This window comes from Buteo buteo, chromosome 3 (genome assembly GCF_964188355.1).
Source record: "Buteo buteo chromosome 3, bButBut1.hap1.1, whole genome shotgun sequence".
In the NCBI taxonomy this organism is placed as follows: domain Eukaryota; kingdom Metazoa; phylum Chordata; class Aves; order Accipitriformes; family Accipitridae; genus Buteo; species Buteo buteo.
In genome coordinates, this window is record NC_134173.1 from 50048477 (window position 1) to 50065061 (window position 16585).

Sequence of the window (16585 nt, forward strand, 5' to 3'; positions counted from 1 at the left end):
CTTTTTAAAACTTTTAAAATTACTATTCCAGCTGAGTGCAAATTTGAATGCAAGTTGTGAACAGTAAGAAACAAAGTAAAAGATCTTCATCACAATCTTTGGCCTACTCACAAGAAGGCCCCTGGTACAACAACTGGCAGAGTCTACATTAGAAAACTCTTTCTGAGAGGTTGTAGGGACAGGAGGATCTCAAATGTATTTTAAAGCAAAAACTTGCATTGCTTAATTAGAGCATGACATACCGTATATCTTTTGGATGCCCTGTAAGTCATCATTAGGTAGTTTGAAGTTGTCAGTTTCCATATACTGGTAAAATGGAGCCATGATTGCAGTGGGATCATTAGAGTGCTCCAAGCCCAGGGCATGTCCCAGTTCATGCACTGCAACTAGAAACAGATCATTTCCTATGAAGAGAAGAAAGGGGAAAAAGACCTTTGAAACCATAAGCATAGTAACAGAAATAACACAAGTGGAGGACTCTGCACTTGAAAGACATTTTCACTGAATTTGAATTTTACAAGGTAATGCTTAATAATGTATCATAAGGATAATGTGATAGCAAAGGCAGCTTTCCAATTTTTAAACAAGGAAACCATTACTGTTACATATAATATATGATACTCTTACAGACACTATAAGCATAATCTCTTTTAACTGATGCACATGGTTAGTGTAGGGTTCGAGTGTCATACCTCATTGGCCAGGCTTGCGTGCAACTTTTGACTTGAAGTTGAAGTGAACCTGACTAAAAATGTTTGCATCAAGACATAGTTCCACAAGGAAAATATCCTTGCTGTGCGTGGTAATCTTCACAAACTGAGGACTATGTATTTAGGACAAACCCCACAGGGAACTTAGTCATCCAAGTGCTTGTAATCAGACCCCTGCTGATTATTTGTAGATGTTGTCCATTTCTGAATCACCATAACTGAAATTCTAATGAGGAAGATATGGGTGTTATGCTATCCTTCTCAAAATAGGATGCCTTTATTTATTTCACTGTATAATTCCCTTACAAGTGTAGTTGCTTGCTTAGGTATTAGAACTTTTTGAATTTTGTAGGTCTAAAAAATAAAATAACACACTCGTGTTATAGACTGATTTAACTTTTTTGTTATTTCTTTCTAAAAATCATCTTTTCATCTTTTATTACAGGGTATTAGACACAACTAGAAGTTTTGGCAGTAGAATTATGGCACTCTGTGAAGCGAACACAAATCAAAGCCAATGGGATCATTTCTATAAAAATTTCAGAGCTGGACTTCTGTGGTATTAATTTTGTCTATTTTTATTCATCTAAGGCTTAGTTCAGCTTATCTTTCTACAAGTCTTTTGTACAGATTCTGTCTGTAGTCAACCTGTCATATAATGAGACTATCATTCACATCAGGAGAAAGATTCTGGTCACTTGGAAAGAGTCACATCCAGGATATTGCTCATTTTCACCACCTAGGGATGGGAAGAATCATCCTCCAGAAGTGTGTTCCTGTTCCACTGACAAGAGAAGTATTCTAGATCAGCAGCTTATGCTGAACATCTAACTTTTAGATGGCTGGACTCAAGTGAAACAGGTGCCACCTACAGTAGGTAGTTTCTTGTTGAAAGAGCAGCATAAATAACAAAAGGCCTATATTGTGGCCTAATAGTTGTATACTGGAACAAGAAAATGCTCAACATTAAGTCTTATCCTATATTCTGTAAGTTTTTTTGAGGGTAGACAGTTATTTTTCCACTGCTGGCACTTGATCTGGAATTCGAAGCACTATTATACTAATAGTAATAATATTAAAAAGTTGAATTTAACAAAAAAATTTACATATATATAGTTACAGAACTTTGAGGACATAGTTGACAGCGTTTCAATTTTTCAAATATTTCCTCTTGTTGACACAAAGAAATAAACTTTCTCTCAAATATATCTGAAAGGAAAAACACTTGGCAGTAGATGTCTTCATGATGTATGGAGCCATGCTGATGTTTGTAAAATAAATGTTTGATTGAAAGCATGGAAGCAGTCACAACTAAAACTATGTGCTTAGTTGACAGACTCTTTTCATGTCTTTCTGATTCTTAATCCGGAAATATGAAAAATAAATGCTCTTGCTCTTTTATTCAGTATAACTGTGTAGAAAAATCATGTCTTTCAAAAATTAATGTGAAATAATGTGCTTCCAGAAATGAGAACAGCTTATCCTATCATTTATAATTATGTGGTTTCCAGATGAAATATTTTCATGACAATATTTTTTCTTGGATGCAGTTCTTTTTATAGTAAAGCAGATTCTCAATGTGCTGTTGTAACAGGTTTGATAAGCTTGACTGTGCTGGTGATGAATGCTTTTGATACCTGAATCTGCCCTTCTATATGCAAAGCTGATCTCAACATTATCTCATATGAATAATCCACAGCTTCTGTAGCTAACCTCAGCATTGGAAGTGATGCACAGGAGGAACTCTGTAAAGGCTTTCGTTCTGCATGCATAATGGAATAATTAATAGAATTTTAAAAAATGGTAGGCTTAAGATGGAAAGACATGAAAGAGAGAAGATGTTACCGTACTATAACTATTGTACTGTGACATGTCTCACATTATTTTTCAATTCTTTTCTTTGTTTTATGAAAGTTAGATTTCTAACCCAGGATCATTAGAATGAAATATTTCTTTGTCTGGCATTAACTCACATATTTAAGATGAAACTTTCTTTTGCTTTTCAGACCTTGTGAAAGGCAAATTTGCCACCTAGACTTCTGTTTCCTACATCATAATTAAGAATATTAACAAGTCTAGTCCTATATTAATAGTTGTACTAAGTTTGCCACAGTATTTACTGAACCATTTTCAAATAGTTTTAAATTAACTGTATTTGATTCTACCACTATTATTAGGCTGGCCAGTATCAACACACCAAAGAGTGTTTTACATGCGGTATTCAACCTCTACTGTTTAAGATAGAAGGTCTGGGAAGAGAATTTGTTACAATTTCTACAATTTCAAGAAACCATAGTTAATAAATAGTTTTGGAAGAGTTTACTGCTTCTCTCTATTTGTGTCAATTATGCAATGCATGAAGAATAAATACATCCTTTAGTTATCAGATGTCATTGAGTCTCCATAAAGATTTCCAGGAATTTCCATATTTTGTTCCATGTTGACCTTGAAGGGGTGTGAATTACATTGTAACAGGGAAATAAACAAAACACTGTCATCTAATGGTATATCTTCCTTCTGGGATCACAGATAATGAGCATACGGTAGAGCATTTCCAGAGTAGTACTTTTAAATGATAGTGGGACTATGTCAGAGAACATGTATTATGCAGGGGGTGGCTGTTTCTTAGTATCTCTTTCTCCCTTTGTCTTTTGGATAGGGATGATTATGTAAAAAAACCCAACAAAAACCCCAAACCCACAAACTATTCAGCGTCTGACTGCCCCTCTGGACTTAGTCAAAGCCTAAGTCCAAAAGGGAAAAAGGCAAAAGGACTATGAAAAGTGATTTCCACCTCCTGCAATGCAACTTGTAACCATCAGGGGAGCTATTAAACATGGTAAAGACAGAGCAGCACTTGGAGCAAATGAATAAGGGGGGAAGGGAGAAGGTCACAGGAAGGAGCTGGGAGAATAATATTCTTGCCTGGGGTGACAATGATTTAACAGGGAACATATTTTCTACTGTAGTCAAATAGCCCCATTATTCATAACAATTTCCATCAAGAGTCATGACTGTCTCCAGGGCATCCTGAATTTAAACTGACCCAAATAACTTAGTGCAGTTGAAACTGAGGTTTAAAGCAGTTCAAGATGTGTTGTTTGAGAGCAGTGCAGGTAGGACTTACTACTGTCTTAGTTCCCATCCTTTTTCCTTTGCATATAATTAGATTTCTCCAATTAGGCAACAATTACTTAGTCCCTCTTTGCTTTTGGGAGCAGACTTGCCTTGAGCATCTCAATGTTATTGTAACTAGCTACTGAGAGTGCAGAAAGATAACCCTGGGTGCTTGCTCTTTCTCTTCAGGCTGCACAGCATTGTAGTTGTGACTGCAAGGTGGATAGTAGGCCAACTTCAGTTCCTTGGCCAGTGGTCAGAGTAAGATGAAGGAGTGTAAAGGCAAGTGAACATTCATACCAGCTCAGGTTAGCTTTGTTATCCTACTGACATTGGATATAATTTTTTTAAACACTTTCAGCCCCCACCATTGAAGGACAGAGTCCCACATAATTCTGTATTTCAGTATACATTACCCAAGTAGAAACATCTATTTCAGTTCACTTGGAAAAATGAAACACCATTGCAAAACTTTAACAAGTCATGAGTAATAGAGTTAAACTACATATGATTATAATGACTTTTAAACTAAAAGTTGCCACTGTAGGATATACCATGGTGAATATTCATTATGATAGTCTCAGTTACATCTTGTTATATTTATCTATAGAGTAGTAGAGAAATATTGGAAAATATATTTCACAAGTCCAAAACTTGTACATCTCTGTTCCTGTGTTCCCCATTAGCATGGAGATTTGGAATAGAATAGATACAAGCTCAAAAAGATTGTGATTGTTTTTCTTACTTTATCTCAAGTTTGATTTCACAAGGAAAAAAAAAAAAGATACTGTGTGTAAAGAACTAAGAAAAAATGGTTATTTTTATACTGACACTATTCTCTGAGGCTATAAACTATTTTAGGCACTAAATCTGCCTGACTTTACAATCACTGCCCAAACTCCAGAATATAAATATGTTTTAATATATCAAATATTCAACAGCCAGCAGTGTGGAACATGGTGTATGGGGAAGCCTTTCCCTGTAGCTAATATATACACTATTTTTCATATCTACAGATAAACAAAGCTAATATGTTTGTCCACAGCAAGCTATTAAGAAACCCTAGTTCTGAAGATATTAATTCCCATTTTAAATGCTGTCTGAGCTTCATTTATAAAAGTAATACCCTAATGGCCCAGCAAGCCTTTGATTCATCACTTGCCTATCTTTTTAATGCAGCACTAAATGACACCTCAGGGCATGTCACTTCGTTCTTCTCCTGGGCACATGACAGTAACTGCTACAACACATTGTGAGCTCAAGAGTTGTCTGTCATTTAAATGTCATGTGACATCAGTTTTGAAGACTTTCCCATCCAGAGAAAAACAAAAAATCTAGAAACCGAATATCAAATGACAAACTGGAAAACTATAAAAATGTTTTATACATGGACATACACTGTTTCTTCCAAAGATTATTCCACTTCATTTTTCATGTGATGCACGTAAATGATTTTAGATTAAATCCATATGAATCTCAAATGTAAATCTGTACAAGAAAGACTTCTATTACAGCCCTATTATCAAAAAGACAGTACCTCAAATATCAGAAAATATTACACACCTGTTACCCATGAACTCATGTCCAATGTATTTAGAATTTGCATTTTCATTATTCTGTTCATTTGTACCATTGACTCATCAAACCAATGTTGCTAATCCCAACTGGCTGAAATGTTGCAAACTTTAGAGTAATATTCTTACTCTGTACAGCATACAGAGAGAAAAAAAAAGAAACAAAAGAAAAAAAAGTTTTGTATCTTTGTTATTATTATTATTATTCTTTCCAGACAGGACAGAATTTTGAACGTGTTATTTCAACACTCAGTGATAAAACAAGATTCTTTCTCTCTCTGACCTTACGGCAATACAGCGGAATTGAGCATATACATTATGTATGCACTTACATAAGCACCATATATGCATATATATGCTATACAGAGAGTATACATGGACTAAATATAATCACAGGCATACTCTTACTCAAATAAAGGTGCCACATTTTCCAGTCTATGAAATCATATACAGTTGCTTGACATTATCTCAAACTTCTGCCATTGGCACTGAAATTTGGTAGCTTGGTGGTTAGTTTGGAAATAAAGTTTTGCTAAAAGATGGAGCTGAGATGGTGCAGTAGCTTTGAAAAATGAAGAGCAAAACTAAATTTTTGTGGTTTTAAATAAAAATGTATCATATATAGTATACCCATTTTCTGTATGAACTTAGTGTATCCATTTTGTACACTCTGTATTTTAAACAATCATTTTTCAAGAACATATCTATACATTTAGCCTTTTTTTCCATTATGACAAAAGAGAATGACATAAAAATATGTTTCTTTCACTCTATTATTACATATACTAACATATAGACTAAAATCTTTGCAAGTTGACTTCCTGACATATATATATCTGTGCAAACAGAAGGGGAGGTACAGGCAGTTTGTTATATACAAAGTATGTACTAATATACTCTGTGTATAATTTAGTATACCTTCACCCACATGTGAATATTTTTGAAAAACTATTCTATTTAAAAAAGATCAGCTGATTAGTGTGAAATTTAAACTTGTTTGCTTGAAATTTGACAAGGGGATATTCCTACAGGGCAAGACTGTCTTCAGGTGACTCAGTGATCATTGATGATAAGGACATGTGAGTTTAGCGGTGTGTATGTCCTTCCTGGCAGTATTCTATTGTTTCTGCATATTGTGAGGATAATTCAGAAGTCAGGAGCCTGATAAATAACATATTTGAAAGGAGCCCACATTCTTTCATAATACAGATCAGCCTGTACTTTAGAAGGCAAGGACATGCAAAAGGTAAGAATTTCTGCCTTACTACTTAGATTTATTACCACGTACATTCTACAACTTTCTAGTAAATTTCTTGAAATGGGTGGAATTAATTACTTAATGTATTCTTAATTTTCCTTCTCAAAAAGCATGGATGTAAGGATATTTCCATTGTGTTTCTCACAGTTTCAATTACTAGTACTGAAAAATGTCACAAACTATTCTGACTAGTGAATCAATACCAACTTCTGCAAAGAGTGAGAAGTGAAGCAGCTGGAGATGATCCTAGGGGAAGTAAAGAAGACACAAGACCTTACTGCTTCCCAAAAAGGTGTAAATATGATAGTACGTGTTCTTTCTGCAAATATAATGCTTATGGCTTCATTTCATGCTTTGAGGAAACCTTGCTTGACAGTGAAATAACAAATAAAGAAAAATTACACTTATGCTGAATCTCTAGCTCCTGGGATTAACTTCTTCATCACTCAGGTCCACTACTGAATTTGTATACTATTCTCAAATGCAATTTTCATTCTATTAGTAATAAAGCCATATCAATTAACAGACTGAAAAGTTTTATTCTGGGTGTTTTCATGGTCATTTTTAGATAATAACTATTTTAAATAAATTAAAATTATAATGGAATTTTGCATTTTGCTATAGAAGATCTTCATAAATTTATTTCTTTCAGTAAGCTCACACCAGTATAAACATTTGACAATACAATGGTCCTTCAGAGAGATCTGGACAGGCTGGATCGATGGGCTGAGGCCAATCGTATGAGGTTCAACAAGGCCAAGTGCCGGGTCCTGCACTTGGGTCACAACGACCCCATGCAGCGCTACAGGCTTGGGGAAGAGTGGCTGGAAAGCTGCCCAGCAGAAAAAGACCTGGGTGTGCAGGCTGACAGCCGGCTGAATATGAGCCAGCAGTGTGCCCAGGTGGCCAAGAAGGCCAACGGCATCCTGGCCTGCATCAGAAATGGTGTGGCCAGCAGGAGCAGGGAGGTGGTTGCTCCCCTGTATTTGGCACTGGTGAGGCCGCACCTCGAGTGCTGTGTTCAGTTTTGGGCCCCTCACTACAGGAAAGACATGGAGGTGCTGGAGCGTGTCCAGAGAAGGGCAACCAAGTTGGTGAGGGGCCTGGAGCACAAGTCTTATGGGGAGAGGCTGAGGGAGCTGGGGTTGTTTAGTCTGGAGAAAAGGAGGCTGAGGGGAGACCTTCTCGCTCTCTACAGCTACCTGAAGGGGGTTGTAGTGAGGTGGGTGCTGGTCTCTTCTGTCAGGTGGCTGGAGATAGGATGAGAGGAAATGGCCTCAAGTTGCAGCAAGGGAGATTTAGGTAAGTTATTAGGAAAAAATTCTTTACTGAGGAGGTTGTCAGACATTGGAATGGGCTGCCCAGGGAAGTGGTTGAGTCACCATCCCTGGAGGTATTCAAAAAGCGAGTAGACGCCGTACTCCAGAACATGGTTTAGTGGGCATGGATGATGGTTGGACTCGATGATCTTGAAGGTCTTTTCCAACCTAAATGATTCTATGATTCTATGATTCTCATAACATTACAAATAACCAGGTTGCCAAATAACATTTACTGTGTTTTTCCAGTAGTCTCAATGCAATTACAAATGCTGCAAATACTGTAGTAGCCTTATCTATTTATATGCTTTCCTATCTTATTTTTGCTTCTGTTTTTAGTTGTTGCTGTGGGAACAATAAGCTGAAGAAGTATTTAAAACTCCTTTCTGAGAGCTGTGAGGATGAACATATGCTGGGATTGAAGATTTGGATATGTGCATGGAAAGAGCAGGTATCACACAATTCTCAGCTATCCTTCATGGTCCTGTCCCTGAAGGTCATTCATGTGAAGGGAATGGACATCTTTCTACCACTCCTGAGTTAAGTGCCAGTCTTGTTGACAATAAATGTAAACCGAACTTAATTGTGCATGAGTCCATATTAAAATGAGACCCTTGCTTTTGACAAAAACAAATGTAGGTTTTGCCTTTAAGCCACTCAGCTAAAATGCTGGCATATTAACACTGTGGCTGCTTTTGTTTTGAAGGAACAATTTTTTTTTCTTCATTTACCCTAAAGTCCTGTGTGTCCTACTATAAGGAAATACGTGTAATTACTACGAGGAAGGTCAAAGTCATGCTGCCAATATTCAAAATAGATGTAACTTGCCATGGGGCAGAAATCTGAAAGGGTTCTACAGATCACTGAAATCCCCACAACAGAATGTACATAGAATTTAATTCATGTGTAAATCTTGTGTTGGCTCTCTGTAGAGATAAATTTTTACCCTGTGTCAGTTAAACTACTGAGATTAATTATACTATCCTCTAACTTAACTCACATTAAAGCCATCAAAACCAGGTTATTATGCTTACCTTATTATTGTACCTACCTAACACCTACATATGACTTTAAGATTTTTTGAAGAGAAAGTGACACAGTGTTGTATATATTTGGAAATTTTATATGAGCAGTTCTTCCTTCACTGTTATTTTGCTTGTTTAAATCCTATTAAGAAAAAAGTGTCAAGAAAGAATTGTCTATGGTTTTTTTTTTTCCTTGGACTGGTGATAAAAGAAGTGGGAATTTTGAATCCTAATTGGCAAAGTGATTAGGAGAAGAAACAAAATCGTTAAAAGTTCTCTGATCTGAAAAGCAGATATGTTTTCTAAGAAGACTGCAGACTTCAAAGGGAGACCTGATCCAAGTGTGTACCATATTCTAAATTGAGACAACTTCAAACTATAGAGAAAGTGACAGGAAGACAAATCTGCTACTTGGTTTTACTTTGTTAAAATTTACTCATATGAAATGCTCTGATCTATTGGATAATCTGCTACCATTAGTGGGTATATCCATATAGCTGTTTGTTCACTCTAGCTAGAGGAACCACTGTAAGCGTCTCTAGCACTCAGAGGATACTCTCAGTTCGGCACTAGTGACTCTTGGCACTTGTCGGCATGGAGATGCCTCAGCACCCGCTGTTGAGGGGCAGCCTCCGGGATGAAAGACTGCAGAGGGCAGGGCAAAGGGTGCCGGTGAGGCCAAGATGGTTAGGCAGCCAAGCCATCCTCCTGGCCCCCCTGGCAGAGGGAAGCCTATGCAAGAGGATGCTTAAAGAGGAAGATGAAGGCAGGAGTTAGCTGCTCCTGCCAAAGTGCAGGAGAGCTTGGACATGGGAAAGTTAGCCAGGGCAGAGGTCAACCCTGGCACACTTTCCCTTCTGTGAGTTAGGCGTTCAGCAGGACCCCAGCCTGGGGGGTCAGTGGCTGGCACAGGCAGGGAGAAGGGACAGCACCAGAGGTCCCGTGTCGGACGGCTCTCAGACCAGAGCTTCCTACTGGAAAGCAGGGAGCTGAGTGCAGGGTAACTGGCGGCATGCTGCTCCCACAGCTGCTCTGCCACAGCCCACACTCAGGCAGGTCTGGGACCATTATCTCTCCACCTCTGCCAGCCACCATGGCCAGCCCTGCCAGTAACACAAGTGTTCATTAAAAACCAAACAAACCAGCTAAGGACTGACTGTTGGTATATATTGTAGTTGCTAACTCTTCCTGAAGCTCAGGCCCTAATATTTTTACTGTTTCTGCTAGCACTGCTAGCTGGAGTAGAGCTAGCAACATTAATCCGATGTCACTACCATATCTTCAATTTCCTGAATACTCAGTGATAATCCTCATACTGACATTGTATCAGTTCCTAAACTGCATGGTAAGAAAGGAGCTACGTATGATTCTTAGAAAAGCGAAACTAAAAGTATGTTTACATATTACCATATTACCAGCTATGCATTCAAAATCTAAGTGGTGCAATCCATTTGTGAATTACCATATTTAGACCAATAGGAGAGTGTTTGTCCTGCCATGCTGAGCGGGACAGGGGATAGCCTACACCAGTAATTACCTTTTCTGAGTGTAATACTGAACTGTTTCCAAAACAGGCATCTCTGCTGTTGAGACAAATTTCTTTGGACCCCAGTTGGTGCTGTTATTTGGAAGTACTTATCACTTCGGTTCTCCTCTAATCTGAAATTGCATGTGATTCAACTTCACTGGTGGAAGTCATCTAGCTACAGAAAACTGTAACACAAATGTCTATACCTGCACCTTTCACAGCCAGTGATGAGAAACAGGTATTTCAGGACATGATTCATCTAGTTTATTTTAGACACCTACTTCAGGATGCAACAAATCCTACCCAGGAAGGCAATATATCTCTCCTCTAACTCTAAAGCGACTCTGTGAGATTAACTCAGATATAAATATCAACATATGGTCAGATTAATTCCACCCCCTTAAGTCTTCTGGCTTCTGACTTAGGTCTTTTCATTTAAGTCAGTGGCAAACCATTAATTATAAAGGTACAGGATATGGACTTAAGTGATATATCTACTAAACCAGGAAGCATTCATCATTGACTTGAACTAGAGACTTAAACCTGTCCACTACAACAATATGTTTTGCACAAAAGAATATTCTTCTTTTAATTTAGCTTTTTTTTATTATAATTTTTTCTGTTTTCATCTTTTTTCCCAACCTGATGTTTTCGCTGTAGATGTTTCTAGGTATTGGTGTTAGCTGCTCAGCACTTTTTGAAACCCAAGCCACTTAGGAAGGAGTTTAAATATAGATTAAAAACATTTGGCCTCAACAACATATGGTTTGAGCATTTGGAAGTGAAGAATTGTCAGGATAAAGCACAAATTCTCTAGGCTTGAGAACACAGATATCGTAAAAAATCTTTCATTAGTTAGTTATAAACTATTCTTGAAAAAGTCATATATAGTATTACCTTGTATTTTAGGGTTATCTTACATTCTTCTACTTTTGCAACAACAATCCATTAAATTTCTACCTAACAGATAAATAAAGATGTAATTACTATAAAAGTCTTGTCTCATTCTCTCAGGAAACAATGACAACATCCATAGTAATTGGCAACATGATTTTTCAGATTCTGTTTGCCCCTGAAGAGGGAGGGGAAAGGAGAGGGCTGCACAGTAATAATCTAGAGAACATCTTTGGGAAAAGTCAGATTTCCTAAAGCTGCTGTCTTGGTGAAAAAGCCTCCATGAAGTGGTCCTAGCAGCAAACAGAGACTTGAAAGTCTCTGGATCGCATGAGTTGGAGTGCTAAGCCTGGTGCCTGCTTTAAATGACAGCAATGCCACTTTTGGTTTAAAGGGACAATTTGAGGATCATAGATAGTTTCTCTTTCCTAAATTATTTCTACTAGCAGATCAGACTGAAAAGAAAAATAATAATAATAATTTCAAGCCATTAATTCATGAGGTGATTTTTTTCTAGTTGTGAACTGATTTCAATTTATTTGCAATAATAAAGGTGATTTTGTCTTTTTTTAACCCAACATGTTTGAGAGTATGGCTTTTCACAAGCTCTCCATAGCAAGTAATCTTTCAAGAACCTGAAATTCAGTCTCTACTGTGAAATCTCATAGGTCATATACTATTAGCATTAGTTTTCTTAGTATTATTTTTATATCATACATTTTAAAGAAATATTGCCTTTTTGTAAGCTGATGGATAACACTTATAAAAAGATGCACAGGGGATAAGAAAAAAAGTACTAGAATATGCTAAATTCTTTCCTTTTTGCCCCCTTCTCTATAACTTTCTGTCATGTACAAGAATTATATGAAGTGCTTTCAGATTCAGGACTCAAAATCTGCTGAGCTTCTTTCTAAGAGGAGGAAAGGTTAAGGTAGAAGCTAGATTTATTTATTTGTTGTGTGTGAGGTGTTACTTTTTTTTTTTTCCTTGTCATTCCCACACAGTAACCATGTGTGAGCGGTTCTGGGGTCATAAAAATGATCATGAAGGGGATGGCCCACATTTTATGTATGCACTTATTCAAAATACATCTGTTTGCCTAACAAAAAAGCCTTCCCAATGCTCTTTTCTAGCATACTGCAGGGCAAAAAAAGAAAAAGAAAAACACCAAAACAAAACCAAAACCCCCAACATTATTAGTTTCAACTTACTAATAATTTTAACAAACATTTTTCAGTTAAATTTCCCCACATTAACTCAGTACTCTTAATATACCAATATGAGTGTCTGATCAAATGAATCCAGTTTGGCAGAATAAACTTATCTTCATTATTGTATAAACAGTTGTTTGAGACAAAGACATATTTGAGAAAAAAAAAAAAAAAAAGGCAGTTCTTTTTCTGTGAATGTAGGTGCAGTGGTTGCCAAAATTGTCTACAAGGATCCATTCTGCCTTTCAGCTAGATGTTTCCTTGGCAGTAAAGTTGATGTAACAGACAATATGAACTTTCCTCATTTATTTCCATGCAAAGTCAGCCAGCTTCATTTTAACACTTTTTATCAGCAGTTTAAGACAGGCTAGCTGATCGCAAACTGAGGCAGATGGCAAATGCAAGCAGTTTGTTCTACTGGCCCCAGTATGTGGGAAATAACCTCCAGTTGCAGTTTGAATGAATAACTGAGTTTGCAACTTCCCTAACTACTCCACATAAGCTTTCAATGATCTATGTTTACCTACACCGTGATGGAAGCAATATGCAATTTAGTGGCTCAGGCTACACTGCTTTTTTTGGTTTGTGACCTGCATCATGACCATCTCTGTTTGGCAATTAAGCCACAGCGTAAATAAAACCTTGCTTCTATAGACACAAAAAGCACAATATAAGATGTGCGTAAGAGTCTACATTTCCATTGTTTTAATTAAGAATATCACAAAGTCCATCTTCTTGACATACTCCTCAGCCTCTCTTTCGGTTTGCATTATGATGCACTTGGCAATTCTAGGCCAAGAAAGAAGCCAAGAGCATGATATTGTACACTGATAGTTCCTGGGATGTATTGAAAGCAGCTGGCTAAACACACATGTAGAACGTGGGGCTGGATTCATCCACAAGACTGCTTTCACTGACTGCCAGTGTTTAACAGACCTCCCTTTTAACAACATGCAAATGAAGTGCTTTTCTCAAAGTGGAAAAGGTGCTCCATGAAAGCAAAAAAACCTCTCCCAAAACAATAAAAATAAGGTTATTACCTTTACAACAGTTAATATATTCCATATGTGGCTTCCAGCCAGTAAATGGGGTCTAGCAGACAGATCCTATTCTCCTATCTGTAGAGCCCTATGTCTAATGACTGAGTCCTCACAAGCCAGCCAGGACCTTTTATGGTCTAATTTTTAATCATTTTTCATCCCTTCAATAACTGAAAGGGACCTTTCTATTCTCAAGTGCAGCTTTGCATCCTATGGCAATACTTTCAAGGACACTTTTTATGCAGCAGACACTGAATGTTTCAGAGTTACCATTTTATGTAGGATCTTGGGGTGACTGGATATGGAACAGGTGAGCATATGCACACCAGGCAAGTATAGTCCATGGAAGGTTTCGAAGTTTAAGGACAGATTATCCTGTTAAATTCTATTGGCACAACATGCACTTACTGATGGGGAAAGACTGGTTTGCTTTTTAAATACTGGAAGCCTTGAGGTTTAGCAATAGAAAGTATTAACTGTGTTGACTCCTCAGTTAAGTTGGATTTCAGGGGGAATGGTGAAATGAAAAGAATCAATTGTTACTCCATTTGTCTGCAACTTGCAAAGTTCTTTTAAATATTATCTTGGCATCTTCATCATTGTACAATGTTATAAATGTAATAGTTGGGTTTTGCCATCTTTTATAATATTGCTAATTCTCTCATTTTGCACTCAAATAGATTCAGTTTAAAATAGAAGTTGTGCTTCCTTAACTTAATACTACATATAAATAAAGCTGTAACTCAACAGGCTAGGTCTCTTTATCCTGGAAACAAGATACGGACAGAGGTCCATAAAGTTATGAGTGGCATAGATAAAATTATTAGGAAATTACTTCCTCACAATACAGGCACCAGTCTACCTAAAGTGAATTTATCAACGGCAGGTTCAAAATTCAGAAAAAGGTAGTTTCTCAATGTGTATAGAACACATTGTCACAGGATGTTGTGGATACCAAATGCTTACATGAATTCAAAAAGAGATTACACCAATTCATGAAAGGAAATCCCTCAAAGGCTATTAAACACAAAAATATGGCCTGTGGCTCAGAAATTCAATGAGCCACAGATTGCTGGAAGCTAAGAGGGAATATGCTAGGGTTTTGTTGCCATATGTTTGCCCTGCTCTTATTCTCTTCCCTAGGTATCTGTTAATAGCCATAACTGGAGATAGGATGTTTTGTAGGATAACCTTTGATCTGAACCCATGTTGGAAATTCTGTGTTTAAAAGTATATAGACAAATATAATACAATACAAATTCAAAGAAGATATTAATCTTTTACATATTTATCCTAGTACAGAACTGGAAAACAAGCATGTGACAACTGGAAGGCCACACTGTTTGGTTACAGATCAAATTTGATATTGATAAGAGCTTATTAAAAATATATATATTCAATTAAGTAAGAGCACTATGCTTATGAAATTAAAGTCATGGTAATGTAATACAGAGCTTCCTTTAATCTGAAATACTTGGCTTGCTTTATACCTAACCATAGCATATGACATGAGCATGGTTTGAGACACAGAGGTCTCTTAGGAGACTTAGTTTTCACAGCTCCACTGGTTCATATTTCCAGCAGCATATATCTCCTGCACTGTGTCAACCGTGCTGGCAGCCAAAAGAAATTTACTACAAGTTGATCTATGCAGTTCAGAGATCAGGATTTTCATAAATTTTTCTTGGCTGCCAACACAGTGCCCACAGCAGAATCTATGCACTAACTGGAGTCCAAGCACATTACACTAGATGCTCCATTTGCATCATGTCCAAGAATCTTTTACTTGACAATTGACAAACAGCATGGTACAAAGTGACAGGTTTGGGTTTTTTCTTTTTATTGCCTGTAAAACTTGAATAATTTTTTGAATGCTGGAGAGTTAACAAAAAAATTACTGAATTCTTGAAGTCTTGGTTTTGTTTTTGTGAGAACACAGCTTCATGTATATACAAGTAACAAATATTCCACATGACTGTAAGCACTCTGTGGCAATGCTCTCCTTACATTTAAATGTAAGCGTACACTAAACTCATCTATTACTTCTGTAATGGAGTTTCACTTGCTATTATTTATTGCATATTCTTTGATGGAAGAACTGGTTTCTGTATAATTTCAGTATGGTATAGTAGCTGCCTTGGTAAATTTCCTACAGAGGTAAAAAATCATGCATTTTACTTTGATTTCTATTTCTCTTGCAGATACAAGTACTAAGATGAGTATCAAACTACATTACTGATCTACTGTGCTTATCTAAGGAAAACTTAAACTTTATATTGTCTGCTACTGGAAGACACAGTACTATGGTCAGATTTTAGTCAGTAATTGTTACATTAAGAATCATGTCTAATGTGCTTGAAATCTAAGCTCCCAAGAAATCCTTGTTTTCCCCAGGAGCTACTTCTAAATCTTGCTCTGTTTTAAAAAGCTGCACTTGTGTAAGTAGGTCAATCTTAAATTAATCTAGTTAAAAGCAGTGCACTCTCCATTCAAACTGGTTTAACACTCCTTTAAATAGGCTTAGATGCATTCAGTAATTTCCCAGAAAAAATAGCTGCTTTAAACAAGGTTTAAACTAACTTATGTAGCCAGACAAATGTGAAATCAATTTTGATAAACCAATGTGATTTTTGAAATAGAAATAAGAGTTTATGCTTTAAGTTAGAGATATTTACCTTCTGACAGATAGCAAAAATGTTTTCATACACTCTCAGGTGAAGAAAGGAAATATCTAAATTAAGAAGCCATATAATATATGATACATATTAGTAATGAATTTTGATCTTTATTAGAACGTAGTGTATATATCTTCATCCACGATCACCCTTTCTCTGAATGCCTTCCTTTCTGCTGTCTCTGTCATAATTTTTAGGATTACATATGAGACCTTTTCCTATATTTAATAGGAA

General features: G+C 36.7%; 1 protein-coding gene across 1 annotated transcript in view; it reads right to left on the reverse strand.

Annotated features, from left to right (window-relative positions):
- Nucleotides 1–16585, reverse strand: part of MMP16 (matrix metallopeptidase 16) — a 190299-nt gene that overhangs the window by 58376 nt on the left and 115338 nt on the right. The window contains exon 6 of the mRNA XM_075023548.1: nucleotides 243–404. Coding sequence (XP_074879649.1) covers nucleotides 243–404 — 162 coding nt within the window. The remainder of the gene's footprint in view (nucleotides 1–242; nucleotides 405–16585) is intronic.